Raw genomic sequence first — 17,683 nt, 5'->3', positions numbered from 1 at the left:
CTGTGGAGGTCAGTCAATGTAAGGGTCTGTAAAGATTGGTGTCATTTGTCAGTAACATGCCCCTCTTGTGTAGCACATGTGTTTGGGTAAATAACATTTTAAAAACTTGTTTCATAGTGCTTCTTTCTGTCATGTTGCAACACTGTTGCACAGAAACAATTCAAGTAAATGTGCATATGTCTGATTGAATATCAAAGATGTTTGTATAGGTTTCAGAAACTGTCTTAAACAAACACATAACAGTTTTATAGTGGCAAATCTCTTTATTCGTTCAACACAATACAGAGAAGCTTAGAATAGACAGAGTGACAAGGCTGACAATATGTGTTAGTGCTGAAGACATGACCAATTTGTGCATACATTGCCAGAGCTGGCTCAACAAACAAGTTCATGTTTCATCTGGCAGTTTCATTGGTAAACTTTGTGTCCATAATCTGGAATTACCCCAACCACAAATGCATTTGGCTATATACCATTAAACCCAAGGGCATCATTAGGCATGTGTAGGTAGGAGGCAGCAAAAGCCATGAAGAAGGAAAGGGGTTAAACAAAAAGGTGGGATTATAACCTGTGACCCTGACCATTTGGTCACTTGTACTCCCTGCATCAATAAAATATGAAACATGCCATATATGTCTGTCACAAGAAAGCTTTGTTGGCATACTTTGCTTGACCAGATGTAAAAACACCATGCAGCTGCAATTACCAGCAGCATCTGCTGTGGATATTTCATGTCAGCTTGTAGATGAATGTGACCCCCGTCATAAAGCATTCATTATTTCTTCTACTCATAAACTGTTCAGTAGTTCTGCAACACTTGTAATAATCTTTTCTAAAAACCATACAAGATCTAACAGGTCTGCATTTCTGAACACTTCAACCTGTAACAAGCACTACAGGAACAGAATGCATTAAACATATGCAGACAGCCAAAGGTAAAGCAACCAGAAACATCCGCCATGACCTCAAGGGATATGAGTACTGATGAACATCGTCTGCAGAGATACACGCTGCTGTATCTACATGTTCGTACAGAACATTGTTTGTACTTGTACCAAGGTCCACACTTAAGACCAGATCACATCCACAGACCTTCAAAGTGAGTCTTTCTTGGATGACCAGTACCTGAAACTGACTTAAGTGGTCTGCCAAAACTAGGGTCTTACGGGATTAACACAAACAATAAACATGGATCACCTCAGACACAAACATACTAAATAACAGTTCTTATATTCACTCTTGTACATCAACAAACAACTATTACTCTGTCAACAAGTCAACATGTTCCCATGACAACTGCATAGCACAGAGTATGGAGGGATGTATGGGACAGGGCAGTACACTGGCTCTGGCTTGCATATAACCCACAATCTGTGGTATTTCAGTAAAACATGAAAGACACGAAGTGCCAGGAATGATTGCAGTATCACTTGTAATCCATAAAAAGTATCTAAAAATATATCCCATTGTAGGTGTAATCATAAAAAGAGGTCTGAAATGTAAATATGTGACATTCCGAACTGAAGGATGGTGTCGAGATAAGGTGAAATATACAGCAATTGGTGTAATTCTGCCCATCATCATCTACTTGGTTGGTTGACAGCCTGCCCATGAAGTATTTCTTACTAGGAACTATAATCACATTAAAACCACCACACGGAGACTACTCAGGCAAGTACATCTTGAAGGGAACACTGTGGAATCACAACAAAAAATGCTTAATGGATTTTCATCTGAGGAGACAGTAGAACACAAACCAACAATCTAATCCAGCATTTGAAAATACAATAAATAAAAGTTATAAACATATAACAAGCTACAACTTCATATGATAAACATTTGTAAACAGTTTCATATGCTATGTCTCGAAAAAACCTAGCTACCTGTTGACAGCATACCACACTACATGAAGGCAGAGGCTGACCCCTCCGCCTGCCTTGACAATGCAATGACCACAGGAAGTGAAATTATGAGGTCACCACAGAGCACATTGGCCAATGGAAGGGGAGAATGAGCTCACCACCCATCAACATGTCGGTCATAGGAAGGGGAGAGTGATGTCACCACACATCAATATGGTTGCCACCAGTACTGTCATAAACAGGTGTTACACTTGCATGATATATTTTCAACATTTAGACATTTGTTCATTTCATTCCAGTTAATAGTTCATTTTTACAACATGCAGTGGAATTACACTAGTAATCCCTTCTGATGCCAAAAGCAAGACATTACAACAGGCTTTTCAGCAGCCTACCTTCTACCTGAACACAACAAAATACAAATAAAACATACTGTAGGCAACTTGTACACCTACTACTTAATTGACAACACTAAACCTTTTGACATTATTCAAGACTAGTTTCAAAAACAGTCTAAGGGTGGAAAACTTTAAATTCACTAGATTTCAATATAATATAAGAAATCTGTCAAGTAAATCAAAGAGAAGTTCAATGTTAAATGACCAATAAATGTAGTATCTCTATCATCCAATGTTGCCTCATAACATATTACATTCATATCTTAAACTAAATTGTATTATAGGAACTTATTAACAAGTACTGAATCTTGAAATCACAACTGAAGTAAGAGATTTTAATTTTGTGGAGTCAAGTTTTCACTGACACCTGATTTCGGTAGAAATTCACATGTAGCACCTTTATCAATGACATCTGAATTTCTTGTTACTAAGGATTGATTATTTGTGTTTGTAAATTCAGCCTTCGATACAAATGTGCTCATTCACCATGTTATAAATACACTATATCTGATATGCACTGAACTAATTAAAATAACTATTTAGTAATGCCTAGTTTCTTCTGCAGGTATTTTGAGGAGACTCTCTGAGAATTCTTCTTAAGAATAGTTCCACCATCAAATTTGCTCCACTCTTCTTCAAACTCATTCTCCAAAATTTCTGCTCCCTTCCGATTGGTGAGTCCAGTTTCCTGCAGACTGAGTTCACACATCTGCATGTCATCCACACCTGCAGGTCAAACAGCAGTCAGTCAGCAGGAAGTTTTAAACAGTAAGCAGTGACACATCCAGCCAACATATAACAAATTTACTTAAAACCGTCTATTTGTGTAGAAAATGATGAAAAGAACTCTGAATCCTCATTACCTTATACATATTTGTTTGGCTATACAATGAGGAGCACTCTCACTGAGAAGTCAGAAGCATAGACTAATGCTTAGTCTCTGAATATATATAATTTTGACAGTGACAAACTAACTCATATAAACTGAACATGGACCCTAAGGAGGGCAGAGATTTGGAACCTGGGGAAATCTGGACTTGCTTGACTTATGGCTTAAGCACTGCAGAGAGGGCTTGGAAGTAATGAAAATAATCTGGTTCAGGGACTGTGACACAGACTAGGATAGGCATACAACTCACATTTTCTCATGGCATGTTCATTTCATTACATGTACTTTAAACACAATATGATAACTATCACTTTTCAGGCATGAAAAAAATTTTCTGTGCTTCAATTTCTAATTTTACATGCTGAAATATTGACAACTTCAATAGAATTCATAGCAAGATCAGAAGAGTCACTTGCTGGACTTTCCCTTACTGTGCTACAGACACAAGCAACATGTCATATTTGGGATTTCACTTTCTTAGTAAAGTAAATATTCCGCCTAAGTCGCGGTGGCTGAGTGGGTAGGTGGCTGACTTTGTGTGCTGGCGATTAGTTGCCTGACTCTGAGGGTGCGAGTTTGAACCCTGGATGGAACTTAACCCCAAAACGTACTAGAATTTATACTTTACTAAGAAAGTGAAATCCCAAATATGACATACGTTGCATTTGATCACTTTTTAAATGGCATTGTGTAATCCATTCTCTTCCCACAGAGGTTACTCCTGTCATATCTTCTTACGTAACCTCTGTTCTAATACAGCCATATTTCCCGGTCATCAAGAAATCACCCTGCGGCCAAAATCGCAACAGGAATTATCTCCCTTGTTACTATCCAATCAGAACACGCGTTAAATAGACTTAGCTCTAATATGGCGGCCCCCATGGAGTTGGTTCATCAATGTGAGAAGGAAAGATTCTGTATTTCATGTTTAACTGAAGATCGAAAACTGGCAATATATAAAGCAGGGATCAATCGCCAAGATGTGTTTGTAGAAACAAAAACTGGTGGTGGCAAGTTTTCCCAATGCATTCGGATATTACCATGATCTTATGAATGATCACTCTTGAAACGTCTCTGATTGCACAACTAAATCTGAACGCCTCCTATCACGAGCCTTGAACACCCGCACCATGAAAGGGCCGTATTAGAACAGAGGTTATGTAGGAAGATGTGACAGGAGTAGCCCCTGTGGGAAGAGAATGCGTGTAGTCATACAGACCCAAGGATCAATGCATGTGACACACTGTTGTAACACTGTGCTCACAGATGCCCTGAACAACAGCTAACTACACATATGAATGATTACACTCATCGCCTGAACCACTTCTGAGCTGAGGTCACGTACCTGCTACAAAGAGAACTGGTGGTTTGCCTGGGTAGCACTCCATCTGTCTGGCTATCCACTGCCCATCAAAGTGGGCAAACCAGTAGCCATGTTTCTTCTCCACCCCTCCGTCTCTGTACTCATCTGCTGGACGGGAGAAGGGGATCCGGAAGTAGCGTTGCTCATTCTTCGTCTGGGAACTGGCCTGGTGTGCTGGTTTCATAGACGCACTCTCAGCTGGCAAGTTATAAATGGTTACAGCTATACTCACATCACAAGATATTTCAGAAAGTAAAGGAATCAAAACACTTCTCTTTACAATATGTAAACGACACACTCTCACTCACTATTCAAACAAACACACACGATAACTAAAATGTACTTGATCCTGCATGGATAAACAGATACTGCAGTCCACACTGAGCTACATCTAATCTAATCTGGAAATACTAACCAAAATGGCATGCCTTGAAGGTAAACACATCCACCATTTAACACCATGCAAGTAGCAGTTCCAATCATGCTGTTTGAAGTTCATGCTCCTAGTTTTCCAATACCCACAGCATTGACAGTATATGACATAGGATCGTTTTAATGTTGTGTACGGATGACATGTAAAGATGGTGTAAGACATAGGATAGTTTAAGTGTTGTGTATGGATGACATGTAAAGATGGTGCAAGACATAGGATAGTTTAAGTGGTGTATACAGATGACATGTAAAGATGGTGTAAGACATAGGATAGTTTAAGTGTTGTGTACGGATGACATGTAAAGATTGTATAAGACATAGGATAGTTTAAGTGTTGCATATGGGTGACATATGAAGATGGGATAAGATGCAGGAGTGTGCAAGTGCTGTGTACAGATGACATATGAAGATGGTATAAGACATAGGATCGTGTATGCATTTTGCAGCCAAAGGCCTGATGCTTCATGGTGCAGTGAATAGCAAACATGATCATAAAAATCTCTCTACATATTTACTGTGATGGAATGCAACCCCAGGGAAATATCGAAAACTAACTTATAATAATGATCTTAAAGCCTAATATGAAGCATTGGTGAGTGTTGTTGTGTATTGTACATCAAGGGATCAACAATCAGTCAAGATATTTGTTCTGCCATATTCTAATTGCTATAGACAAATAGCGTGACATTAAGTCTGTGATACATGATGAGAACTGGTCAACTCCTATGTCAGTCCAAGTGATATCTTTCAGTCAGTGTGGGCTAAAACATCTCATGATGTCTTCTGTCTCTTAACAACTGGCAGCGGATCTCTGATTCTGTATGGATTGTGCGTCTGATCATGCTGGTTGATATGCTGGTAGGAATGAGTCAGTCACTTCTTCCACTGCTTCCTGGTAGCCCATGTCACTGGAGCTGTTGGTCGTGGAAGCCTGTGTCACTGGAGCTGCTGGTCATGGAACCCTGTGTCACTGGAGCTGTTGGTCCTCATAGCCCATGCCACAAAGTGACTCAATGGAGCATTTGATATCAGCTGAACGAACATGACACAACCATCAACCTGAGTTTCCTAACATTTCTGCACTTCAGGTTTTTCTACTTGAACACCAAGCAGATGTTCAGCCACCCACCAAGTAATATTTACACACAGACTTACACATGCTAGCCACTATGGCACTGACATGTTATTTTATTAGTGTTAGTATATGGTGTGTTGAAGTCAGAAGGCTCATGCAGGGTTAGACACCACCTTATAGACATACTGGAGGTATACACTGGAGTGACAAACACATGGATGTATATCTGAAGACCTGTAAGGATGGTAACTGTCAATGTGACACCATTCTATTGGACAATCATCAGCCATATAACACCTCACTGAATTTGCAAATCCCTTGGTAGAATGGTGACATCTCACAATCTCTCACTGAGTCAGTGGGATAAAGTCAATCATCAACGGACATTAAGTGGGTGTGCTCCCTATGTTATGCCAAGATCTGAAGACCAGAATAACCAGGTGATGTCAAGGGTCAGGGAAGCCTGAAGCCTGATGAGCAGACCCCAAGATGTGGAAGACCAGACCAAAAGAATTCTCCACTGTCAAACACCCCTGGGTTCAGGGGAGCATTGATACAGCTGGGATACAGCTGCAGGGCACACTCAACATCACATTATCATCAGGGCATCAAGACTGCCACATCTTAAATGAATAAAGCCCCCCCAAAATAAAAAAAAATAAAACAAAATGGTGTGTTTTGGCTCATAATTCACATGTTGTTTGTTTGGGGTATCATACTGACCACTGTTTACAAGTCTGCTTCATGGGTTTTCAAAATATGTTCTAAATTGCATGTGTAAAGTTTCTTTTGTAGTCAAACGCAAAATATTTTCAAGACTCATTTACATGAATGTAATGGTGTATGAAATAGGCAAAAATAGTAATACATAAATAGCTTATGAAAAACAATTCAGAAGAAGTCTTGAAAGTTTATGAAGAAAAAAAGCCCCAGTGAATTGCTCTTGAGATATCTTGTTGACAATCTGAACTTGCAGGTTAACATATGCTGAAATCTTTTAAGCATTGCTTGAAAATTATGTGAAGTTAACCAAATACAACTGGGCCCTGAGCCTTCTCCAAATAAAGCTTAGCGTCAAATATGAAGAAAATGCTGTAAATGGTTCTTCAGTTATCTTGCTGACAAGCTTAACAAGCAGGTAAAAATGCTGAAATCTTCAGTGTTGCTGTAACCTTGAAAGATAAGTGAAGTTGAAGGTCAACAAAATCAACAGGGCCCTGCAACTTCCCAAGACGAAGTGTGGTGTTGAATATGAAGAAAATCCACTGGATGGTTTCTGAGATATCTTACTGACATGTTAAAGTTTTCCTTGGGACCTTGAAATGAAGGTCAAGGTCACCAAACCTGACTGGGACCCTTTGCTGTGATGAACCTAGCTATCAGATATGAAATGAATCTAGTGTCACAGTTCTTAAGACAATCCAGTTTGTACGTATGTATGGACAGACCTAATACATTATCTTGCCTCACACTTAAATGTTGTTTTCTGATGGGCTGACTCTGCATTCTTCATTGTTTTAAATGTGCCTCAAGCTTAAAAGTGAGTGACAGTTCTATGTACCCTATGTATGGGAATGTCAAACTCATCTGGTACTTCATGGTAGTAATTGTGTATCTCGAATATCATTGAATTACTCATGACTTACAGAAAATACCAATGTTTTTCAAATGCTGATCTATTGAAGGGAGATAATTCTGAATCTGTTTTTTTCGGGTTTTTTTGGGTCGTCTGCAAAATCTAGTGATGGCTACAAAAAGTTTTGTACCCAACAATTCAAACAATTCAAAATTAACACTGAGGTGTTTGGAAAGAAAACTAAATTGTTCACTGGTCACTTCATAAGCAAACATCAACAGTACATCAAACCCATGGGCCATGAGGGACCAGTGAATAAAGTATTTATTTTACCGAACACCTCAATGTTGAAGCATGGGTATCGGATCACACACTTCAGTCAACCTGTGTGATTCGAATCTTGCAATGTGCTGTTTTTCCTGCAGGTATTGTCTTTCCAAAATAGCCGCTGTATAATTCCCTGTCTTCATATTCACTGGGGCTACATTTGAATGTTTTTATCAAAATTGGAATGCAAGGCAAACCTTTTCGTAGCCATCACTAGATTTTTCAGACAACAATTTGCATTCGCAAAACATTGGTAATTTCCATGCATTATGCATGATTCAATGTTATTCCAGATTAAAAAATGTAGTACCACACAGTACCAAATGAGTCACATTGAACCTCGCTTGTAAGTGGGACACACTGAAAGTAATAGAAGATAAAAATAATAGAAGAGCACTTAGCCAATCAGGAAACGACATTTATGTGTGAGCTAAGATAACATACAGTGTCCCCTACTTCGTGCTAAATGTGCGGCAGGGAATAACAATTCAGTATATGTCTCAAAAAATAATGCGAGATAAAAGGTTTTGTGTCCTTCCTTCATAAACCCGAATAATGAGATGATATATGAAAACGCAAACATAAGGTGTGCCGCACTCCATCCTTTAGGGGCCATGGTCCTAGTAGTAGGGACCACCAACAGAAGCACAGGGTACAATGATAAACTTCACTAGAGTGCTATGACAACACATCCACAAACCAAGGTTGAGAGAACGCAGAGAATTGCTGGCTTCAACTATAACTTCTGAATTTGCTGGTTTACCTGTCCCAGGAACACATGTCACACACATTGGCTGTGACAACTGTAATTATCTATGACACTATATCACTCATGGTTTTTTTTTTTTCAACTTCATTGGAGCCAATGCTGATGATCGTGAATGTCAGAGCCCATTTTAGGTCCCCACTGACTGATAAAGTAGTTCTACGATGGAAGAATGCAACGATGAATCATACAGGGAGTGATGGGCAGAGATATATAGGAGGATAAGGTAACATGCGGAGGGTGGACACACCAGGTAACTCACCAGCCTTAGAAAATGGTGGTGCTGAAAGAACAACACCAGTGTGGCAACATATATTACAATCACCAACACTGATATATTTACATACAAGGTGCAAGGACAATCATGTAAATAAACAACATGCATATACTTCAACAACAACGAACAAGTATCAAAACAGCAGTATTTATGCTTGTGTGATCATGCAGTCACTACATATGGAATAATTCTGTCCGGCCACTATACCATCGCAGTAAAGTGGGTGTGATTTGAGTGAAGATCGGATATACAGTGTAAACTGATGTACTGTTTCATGAGGTTTGTATGTAGTGATACAATAATGTATAAATACATATCAGTAACCTCCCAGCTTGTCATCACTTGATCACACAGCCCTGGTGAGAATCCTGCATGTATGACTAATGGATATGGCAGAAGGATCCAATACATGATATGTTGTGAAAGTAATGTCTATTTAAATTATAATAGCAAAATACTCACAAATCAACATAAGTTAGGAGTTAAAACACAAGAGTCTCAGAGGCACAAAGACAACATTGGTGCTGATTACATGGGGTGCCAACAATTTTGAATCATATGCAAACATCTGAACTATTGTTCTTATATTTAATTGCTTTCCATTTAAATTGTGGAAGGCAAATGTTTTTGATGAAGTTACAAGGAATAAGCATATTTACGAACATTTGATGTCTGCTGGGATGTTCAATACTGCTGATACTTCTGCATACAAAAGGCCTTTTCCTCGTTTTAACAAGGCATCTATTACAATTACTGTAAACATGATTAAGAAAAAGTTGCAGAGTCAAGATCTCTTTGTGTATCAAGGACAAGGTGTTACACTGTTACTTTGAAGACACTTTCAGTCTCTCGCATCTAGGTATTATTGAGAGAGACCAAAGTCCAATAGTTGACAAAATATGTTATTCTGTCTGAGTACAGGCAGACACTGAGGACACAGACAATAGCATACCATTTTGCACAACACCCTCAGGTGCTCGCTGTTCCTCCTTCTCTGTGCGCTTCTTGTTCTTGGATTTCCATGAATGATAGACCTTCAGACGGCGATGGAACTCTTCTCGACAGGAGTCCAGAAGCTCAAGGTCTGGTGATATAAAACAGAGAGATGATGCATGTTGCGAAAGGTTGCTAGTACTTTTCTAAGGTTTATCTTCTCTTGTGGTTTAAGGGAAACAGTTTCAACTAACTATACTAACTGAACATGGTTATGGAAACTCAGAAAGCCAGTGTCAAAACAGGAATCCCAGTGTACACAAGGTAAGTGGTAGCTGTTCCAAAGTCATGAATCATATATCATGTATCAGTCACAATTGAATTAATATTGTTCAAAGCTTATCACAAGTCCACAACTGTATACTGACCTTTCGCTCATAGTAACTTATCATAGATGTGAGTTAGACAATCGGCATCCACTCTCAGTTAATAAGGATTAATGACTTTGCATAAAATGAAGAAGAAAGGTGAATTTCATGAAACCAGAATTAGGGACTGCTGCTTGATGAAATACTGGATGTTATGCGAATCAGCCTACCACAAGATGTGTTGATGGCATCTCGAAGCTCAGCATATTTCCATTTTGTCAAGTCATATTTCTTGTTGGCAGCAGCCTGTCGCCTGGCAACCGCTTCAGCTGATCTGCAACACACACAGACATTCAGTTACCCTGGTAGAATGCCATACAAACACAACACAATCTGTACCACTTCTATTTGACTAAACAACAATACAACCTAGGCATAGCAGTCCAAGCATTCAATCCTACCTCTGTAGGGGAGGGGGAAGCTGAATGTCCTCAACCTCATTCTGATCCTCCATTGCCAGACGTAGAGCCAGTTCCCGGTCACGGTGCTCCTGATCCAGCATCTGCTGTCTAGGCACCAATGGTAAAACCAAAGTTAATCAACTGGTAAATCAGAAAAGTTTTATGCATAGGAATCTGTATAGCAATGTCATCACAGAATTACTGGGCTATTACACTGTAAATCCAAAACAATGAAATTTGAAATGGTTTGAAATTCAGCAAGCATTTGATGTCAAGCATGTTCTTGCTTTAGAAAAGCAGTATCTCAACATAAAAAGACAAAAAACAAGACTCAAGAGTTCATCACTTTACGATTTCAGCAGACAAACAATTCCCTCATTTGGACCAAAGCCCCAAACTAGCCCTCACAAATGCAAATATATGTATTTTAGAGTAGATGTATTATTTTATACTTATGCTGTTGGGTTTTCTCTCCTGTACAGATGGTTGGCTTTTCTCTCCCTGTACAGATGAAACATTATGTGTGCCATGAACAGTGAAAGCATCTTGCCAAACCACACCTCACAACCATGTATATACAGTGGCCTCTTGAGTGGCCAAACAGTAACTGTCACTCTCTCCATTTTCACAATTTCCAACAATTCCAAACACTAAAGTACAAGTGAAAAAAGAGAAAAATATATGTTCTCAATTATGGGAGATGGAGTTTCTTGAGCTTCTCTGGTTGTTGAAGATACTTATGGTTGAACTGTTGCAGATAGGTCTTAGTTTCTTGCTTGAATGCTCCTTTAATACCAGGTAGATTGAGGAACAAAACCATGGACATACATCCTCTTGTTACTCTGGTTGAATGGTCTCTATTGCTAACTTTGGTAGAAGTATCTCTGAACAGATAGTTGGAGGATATCCGGTTAAGGGAGGTTCCTCCCTCAACTATGGCTTGAGGCACTTGAGATTCTTTCTTCTAGAATCCCCCAATTTCCCTAAAAGGCATCAGCATTCCATGGCTGATGGTTGTACTTGAACTGCTTAGGTTGGAATGACCAATACATTTGAAAACCTGATCTCAAGTGGCAAAATTGAGAACCTTAGCTGCCTCTACATCTGCTGCGTTACTAAATTTTCCCAAGGTTTGCAAAAGATGGAGGACTTGTGAATCTTCTGTCCTTAGCTTTCTGAATACAAGTGAAAGTACTTCTGCTTGAGTTCTCAGCCTCAGCTGTCTATGGTTGGATTTCACTGATTTAATCAACATTTGATCCTTAGAATCTTCAACCTTGTCATTTATTCACATGATAAACATAAATATCACAGATGATGGACGCCCCTCAGAGTCGATGCAGTAAGGACTTTGTGTAGACCACTGAGAATTTGAAATTAATACTTGTCTTCATAACAAAGTATGAATTACAAGTAATGTGATTTGACATAAACTATCTTCTCCTCTTCTACACAACTGTTGCTTAAAAGAAATGTTTTTCCATGCCTGACTTTGGGCTGCATTAATGGCATGGGATCAAAGAATGATTTTCAGAAGTAGTACTTCACACTGACTTGTTATCTTCTACCCTGTGAGGCATACATTTTTTATCGCTCATGAATGAGTAGAAATCCTCCATGCAATGTGGGGGATGTCTTTAGCTTGAAATAATGTATAGATGAACCTTTGTAGTCTTCGCAAATATGCTTTGAAATTTTACATATCTGAGAAGTCATATTCATCAGTTGCATAGTCAGCATCTGAATGTCTAGTATTGGTAAACCATCCAGAAACCATGCCAGTAGTTTGTGGGCTACGTGAATAGAAACACTACATTCATCATGTTAAGAATCTTTGATGAATGATGATTTCACCTTATCTTCATCTTGAATGAAACTTGATGTGTTTAAAATCAATGTCGGAGAGAGAGGTCTAGATATTACTGAAGCACTGGGGAAGCTTGTGTAGACTGAATCAATGGTTTCTCTTCCACTTGCTCTTGAAGTTGCTGCTGTTGCTGAGAGCAAGCAGTACTTCTCTGGCGACATTATTAAATACGGCTGATTAGCAGACTGCATAGGTCCTCATGCACAAGGTTGCCTTAAGGTCTTAGATGGTGTGAAGGTTTGAGACTGCATGGAGGGCCTAAGATGAACCACTCATGACATTTAAGAAAACTATGAAAGGCCATCCATTGAGCAAATATGGAGAGGGTGACAATCATTGACTGGCCATGCAAGAGGATGGTGTAAAGGTGTGGTGGCATTTCAGGTGAGATGTTTTGTACTGTACTTGGCCAACACAACACAAAATGCTTCCACTGTACACCTTGTTGAGCAAATAGTATGAGTCAGGATAAGGATAAACAGAACTTTATGTTATGAAAAGATTTAGTCAAACTGAATGAGTCTATTTCGCAATTCTCTAACAGTATCTAACCTTAGAATTTTTCAGTCATCATTGAACATAAATACTTTTTATTGCACACGGTTAATGTACTTGACACATACATTAAGCACATGGATGACAATTCTCACCTAGCTGCATTAGCCTTAGCTTCCTCTTCCAACTGTTTCTGCAGGATGGCCTGAAACAATGCATGATAATAAGGCTACTAGAAAATCATGGCAACTGCAATTAAGAGGTAGTAAGTGACCATGTCACAACATATCCATTGGTGGTAAACATGAATTCCAGCATGTACTTACCGCAGCTTTCCTGTCCTCTTCCTCTTGTTTCTTCCTCTCTTCTTCTTCCTTCCTTCTGCGAGCCTCCATTTCAGCCTTCCTGATAATAAGCATAACAAAACAACTTCATCACTGCATCCAGTAAGTTCACTCTCACTAACAAAACAATGCAAGTTTGCAAGTATCAGTGTTTAGTGTAGAAATCTATTTGTTTTGACACATATACATGCTATTTGAAAATGAAAAGGTACAAGTATTACTGCCACATGAAATGTATTTGTTCAACCAACTATGGCTGTTGACTAGTTTTGCACTAGACCTCTCCCAATAAAATTTGAACATGTTAGGAAAAATAGATTATGAGAAAATTGGTACTCAGGATATGGCTTTGGGTGGGTGGCCTTCTTTTCCTCCGTTTGCCTAAATGACTCTTTCGTCTTGTTAGTTTGAATGGTAGATAGTGGTGATCTCCATGGCAGGCAGGTAGACCAAGACTTATGTTTTTTTTCAACTCACAGTTCTTGCCTTTAATGAATAACATATATAACAATACTTACTGTTTCCGCTGTAGTTCCTCTTCTTTCCGCTTCCTTTCTTCTTCTTCCTTTTTCTTTTTCTCTCTCTCCATTTCCTCCTATAATTGCACAAAGTAATGTTCACTGATCAATGTGTTTCTCTCAAACTTCTCTAAACTGAGAATGTTATAATGTCTGTTCCTAGACTACTATTTGCCCATCTGATGTGGACTACATGAGACTGCCCTGCCTGATACTGTAGTCAGGGACTGTCCTGTTCATTATTGTCTGATACTGTAGTTTGGGCAAAGCCTGTCTGTTACTGTGACAACCCTGTCTGATAATGTAATTTTCTGAATAAAATTGATATTTTATACTTATCCTGACTCATGCTAATTGCTGATCTCCTCTTCCCTGGCGAAGGTAGTGGAACACCTGAAATCCCTTGAAGGTCCCTTTTAGAAAGAAGCGGACGTAAAATACTCTCACCCATGTGTAGCCTCCCTTTTCCCACGCCCCAGGTCACATGACCGGCCATGCTTGTTACTCTCTCCTTGTATATCGCCCGACACGTGAATATAGGAAATTCAGCATGCCTGTGCGGGGTGGCTGGGAGGGCTTTTGTCATGAGTCAGGATAAGTATAAAATATAAATTTTATTTAGAAAATTTCATATTTTTCCTTATCCTGACTCATGCTAATTGCTTACAGAATCCGTTGGAAACGGCGGTGGGTCAGGCTACGCTGGATTTTGCTGGATGTCAAAATTGCATCCAATAATTCCACCCCACCCCACCAAACGGGAACTTGTAACGGCAATAATATGGTTCTGCTCTTCTAACATTCATTGTAGATTCTGGGGGGATCACATCCAGTCGAACTTATCTTCAGTGGAAGGTTTTGCTGACTGGAATGTGTGACATTGAAAGCAACTAGCATCCTGCTAGTTTCTGATCCAACTAATTGTCGAGATATTGTAATCAAGACTAGTTGCAAACCCTTCTTCATGTACAAGTATCTTCATTACAAGTACAGGGTCATAATCACTCATGCTGGTCTGTTTAAGACGTGTGCATGGACTTTCCATGGAGCGTCTGGCTTCCACAAGTCACGTAATAAAACGGGTGAGTGAACTCAGCGCCTTCGTAGAACTGTTAGTTGCTATGCAACAATAAGAAGCCCAAACTGATGAATGCCAGAGACATCCTCCCTGGTTATGTCTCATAGATAGTGGTTGGCAAACACGGTGTTTGAAGTCCAAAAGCAGCCCTCCATCATAGTTGACAGCGAGCAATTCCCATGTAGCACTAGAGTAGAGGCAAAGGCTCTGAATTCATGTGGGTTGGAGGCCTGTGGAGGTTCCAATCCTGCTGCTTTATTGGCTCTCAATGTAATAGCTCTGATGCACACTGAGATTGTGTTGCAGGATACTTTTGTAAGTGTCTCAGCTGATATATGGATAAACAGGCGCTTGAAACATTGCCTTCTAGACTTTGTATGCGTGATGTATATCTTCAATGATCTGACTGGACATAATGATTAATCTTGAGTATCATGGGGTCCAGGGATTGAAGATAGTGCCGGTATGTGGAATAGTCAATCCGTTTGACCTGGCAGTTGACTTCTCACAAGAAAATCCAATCGCAGACCCAGATGAGCTGTCTGATGATGACTTGCATCAAAACTCATGCAGCTGAAGTCTACAGCATGAACTTCTGACATTTGTGCAGCTGTAGCCAAGGCAAGTAAAAATAGCGTCTACTGAGTTAGCAGTTCAAGTGAGGTCCGATCAAGCGGCTCGTACGCATCACTTGCGAGATGTTGGAGTACGATGTTTAGATCCCATGCTGGAGCTGTAAATCTACATTGTTGATCTTCCAACTTGAAGGAGCGTAACAAAGCAAGTTGCTCTGGTACTTTAGTCAGCTTGGTCCCCGTTTCCATGGTGATGACTGAGCTGAGAACTGCCAAGTATGTAGATAATGTAGAGTCTATGAGATTTCTGGAATATCGTAGGCGACATAAATATTATGCTACCTGCGGATATGTTGTCTTCATCGGTTGAAGCGTTTCTTTTTGGTGTATGTCTCAAACTGCTTCCTCTTATCATAAAGGGTTTACATCATTGCAAGTGTGAAAGTTTAACGTAGACGACTTCCTGACACTGGGACAGTAACATCACATTCGGCGCAGGGCGCTGTCTTTCGGGGACCAATCAGACTGAAGACGTGATGTCACCAGCATGGCGTTGTCTCTCTGGGACCAATCAGGCTGTAGAGGTGACGTCACTGGTGTAGCAGTCAACTGATCATTGTGAAATCTTGTTCAAATGGTGATACCCTTTCTAGCACTCAGGCTCATCCGTAACCCTGCTGTTTGGCGAGCACATGTCTAGATGAGTAAAGCGCGCAAAAAAACTTCCACCACTTGAAGCTGATGTAGACAGACTGTCTTCAAGACAGAAGTGTCGGAAATCTTTCCCTGAAAATAATACCTTCAGATCTTGTGATCAAAGGTGTAGTTTGGAGTGGTATCTTGTAGTCGTCTCAAAGAATCTTCGTGACGTATTCATTGTTGAGAATTTACCAATTGAGACGTCCACCCACTTGAGACGGTTATATGGGAACGGCTGAAGGTAAGAGACTCCAGTTGTTCTGACCCTAATCTTCAATCCTCTCTCTGGACTCTGGAGAACTTGGACTTGTTAGTGTAACATTGACTTGTCTGTTTAAGCACCGCTGTCAAGGTGTCGATGGACTTGATCATCATGACTTCTCTGGATTCTTGGGTGACCATCCTTGCTACCTCATTAATCTTGTCGACGAAGTAGATTCAGTCCCGCAATAGTTGGGCGAGATGTTTAGACATGAACTGCTGATCCCTCATCTGAGTGACGAATGCTGACAGGATCAATCTCTTTTCCTCGGCAGGTTTGCTGAGCTTTGTGATGAGAGTCTCGTTGACGGCTCTAATGCGAAAACAATGCACGTTGTAGTTGTGTTGAGCTGATCAAGTCTCTTGTCTTCTACCTCGTAAGATTTGTTACAGGCGGGACTGACGACATACGATGAAGAGGGAAGCGACGAACATTGAATGACGGTACATGATGTTGTTGAAACTTGGTTGCCGATTTAAATGCCGTAGACAACGTAACATCTCAGGAATTGTAGATACTGGAGGTAACGGCGGGAATGTAAGTGCATCAATGTCATCATCCTTCATCATGTAAATATTAGCTTCATTAGAGTCCTTGGATGGTGAAGCTAAGTCAAGTCCATTCGTGGTCCATGATGTAACTTCAGAGTCTGAAAATATGGCTTCCTCCTCTGACGACGCTCGATAATGTCCATCTTCAAGCCTCCATGAGTGAAACATTCATTCAGTGTTGACGATCTGTCCTATGAGAGTCTACGGCTAAGGAGGTGCACTCACTCGGCGTGGTTGGATCTCTCTCTCAACTGCGACATGAAGAGGGGGATGCTGATGACGATCTTCCTTGAGTGTGTGCATACACATCTTCTTCATCCTCCAGCGTGAGTGCCGCCCTAGGTGAGTGCTCATGCTGAGCTGTAGTCAACGATGATGATGAGTGCAGTCATCGCTCCTCTTCCAAACATTGCTTGTAGCGACAGTTGGGCTGTAAAGTTGTCTACTGTTGACTAAGTCTGCGTTGTCTGACGATTTTCCTCAGGGTTGAGAGGTGCAGAAGATGCCGTTGGGTAGATCTAGATGATGTCATCCGATGACTGTGTTGGTTGATATCTACCTGTAGAA

General features: G+C 40.1%; 1 protein-coding gene across 3 annotated transcripts in view; it reads right to left on the bottom strand.

Moving 5' to 3' along the window:
* Window positions 1-243: 243 nt before the first annotated feature.
* Window positions 244-17,683, bottom strand: part of LOC137287287 (unconventional myosin-VI-like) — a 76,329-nt gene continuing 58,889 nt past the window's right edge. For 2 of the 3 annotated variants that reach the window (XM_067819524.1, XM_067819522.1), the window contains 9 exons: window positions 13,952-14,028; window positions 13,416-13,494; window positions 13,245-13,294; window positions 10,728-10,835; window positions 10,497-10,600; window positions 9,918-10,049; window positions 8,951-8,971; window positions 4,495-4,710; window positions 244-2,986 (listed from right to left, as the gene is read on the bottom strand). In XM_067819524.1, the coding sequence (XP_067675625.1) occupies window positions 2,796-2,986; window positions 4,495-4,710; window positions 8,951-8,971; window positions 9,918-10,049; window positions 10,497-10,600; window positions 10,728-10,835; window positions 13,245-13,294; window positions 13,416-13,494; window positions 13,952-14,028 (978 nt within the window). In that variant the 3' untranslated portion in view covers window positions 244-2,795. The remainder of the gene's footprint in view (window positions 2,987-4,494; window positions 4,711-8,950; window positions 8,972-9,917; window positions 10,050-10,496; window positions 10,601-10,727; window positions 10,836-13,244; window positions 13,295-13,415; window positions 13,495-13,951; window positions 14,029-17,683) is intronic. The other variant, XM_067819523.1, reaches the window with a different exon arrangement.

The sequence above is a fragment of the Haliotis asinina genome, chromosome 6 (assembly GCF_037392515.1).
Source record: "Haliotis asinina isolate JCU_RB_2024 chromosome 6, JCU_Hal_asi_v2, whole genome shotgun sequence".
Classification (NCBI taxonomy): Eukaryota; Metazoa; Mollusca; class Gastropoda; order Lepetellida; family Haliotidae; genus Haliotis; species Haliotis asinina.
This window is presented reverse-complemented; position numbering and strand designations above follow the sequence as displayed.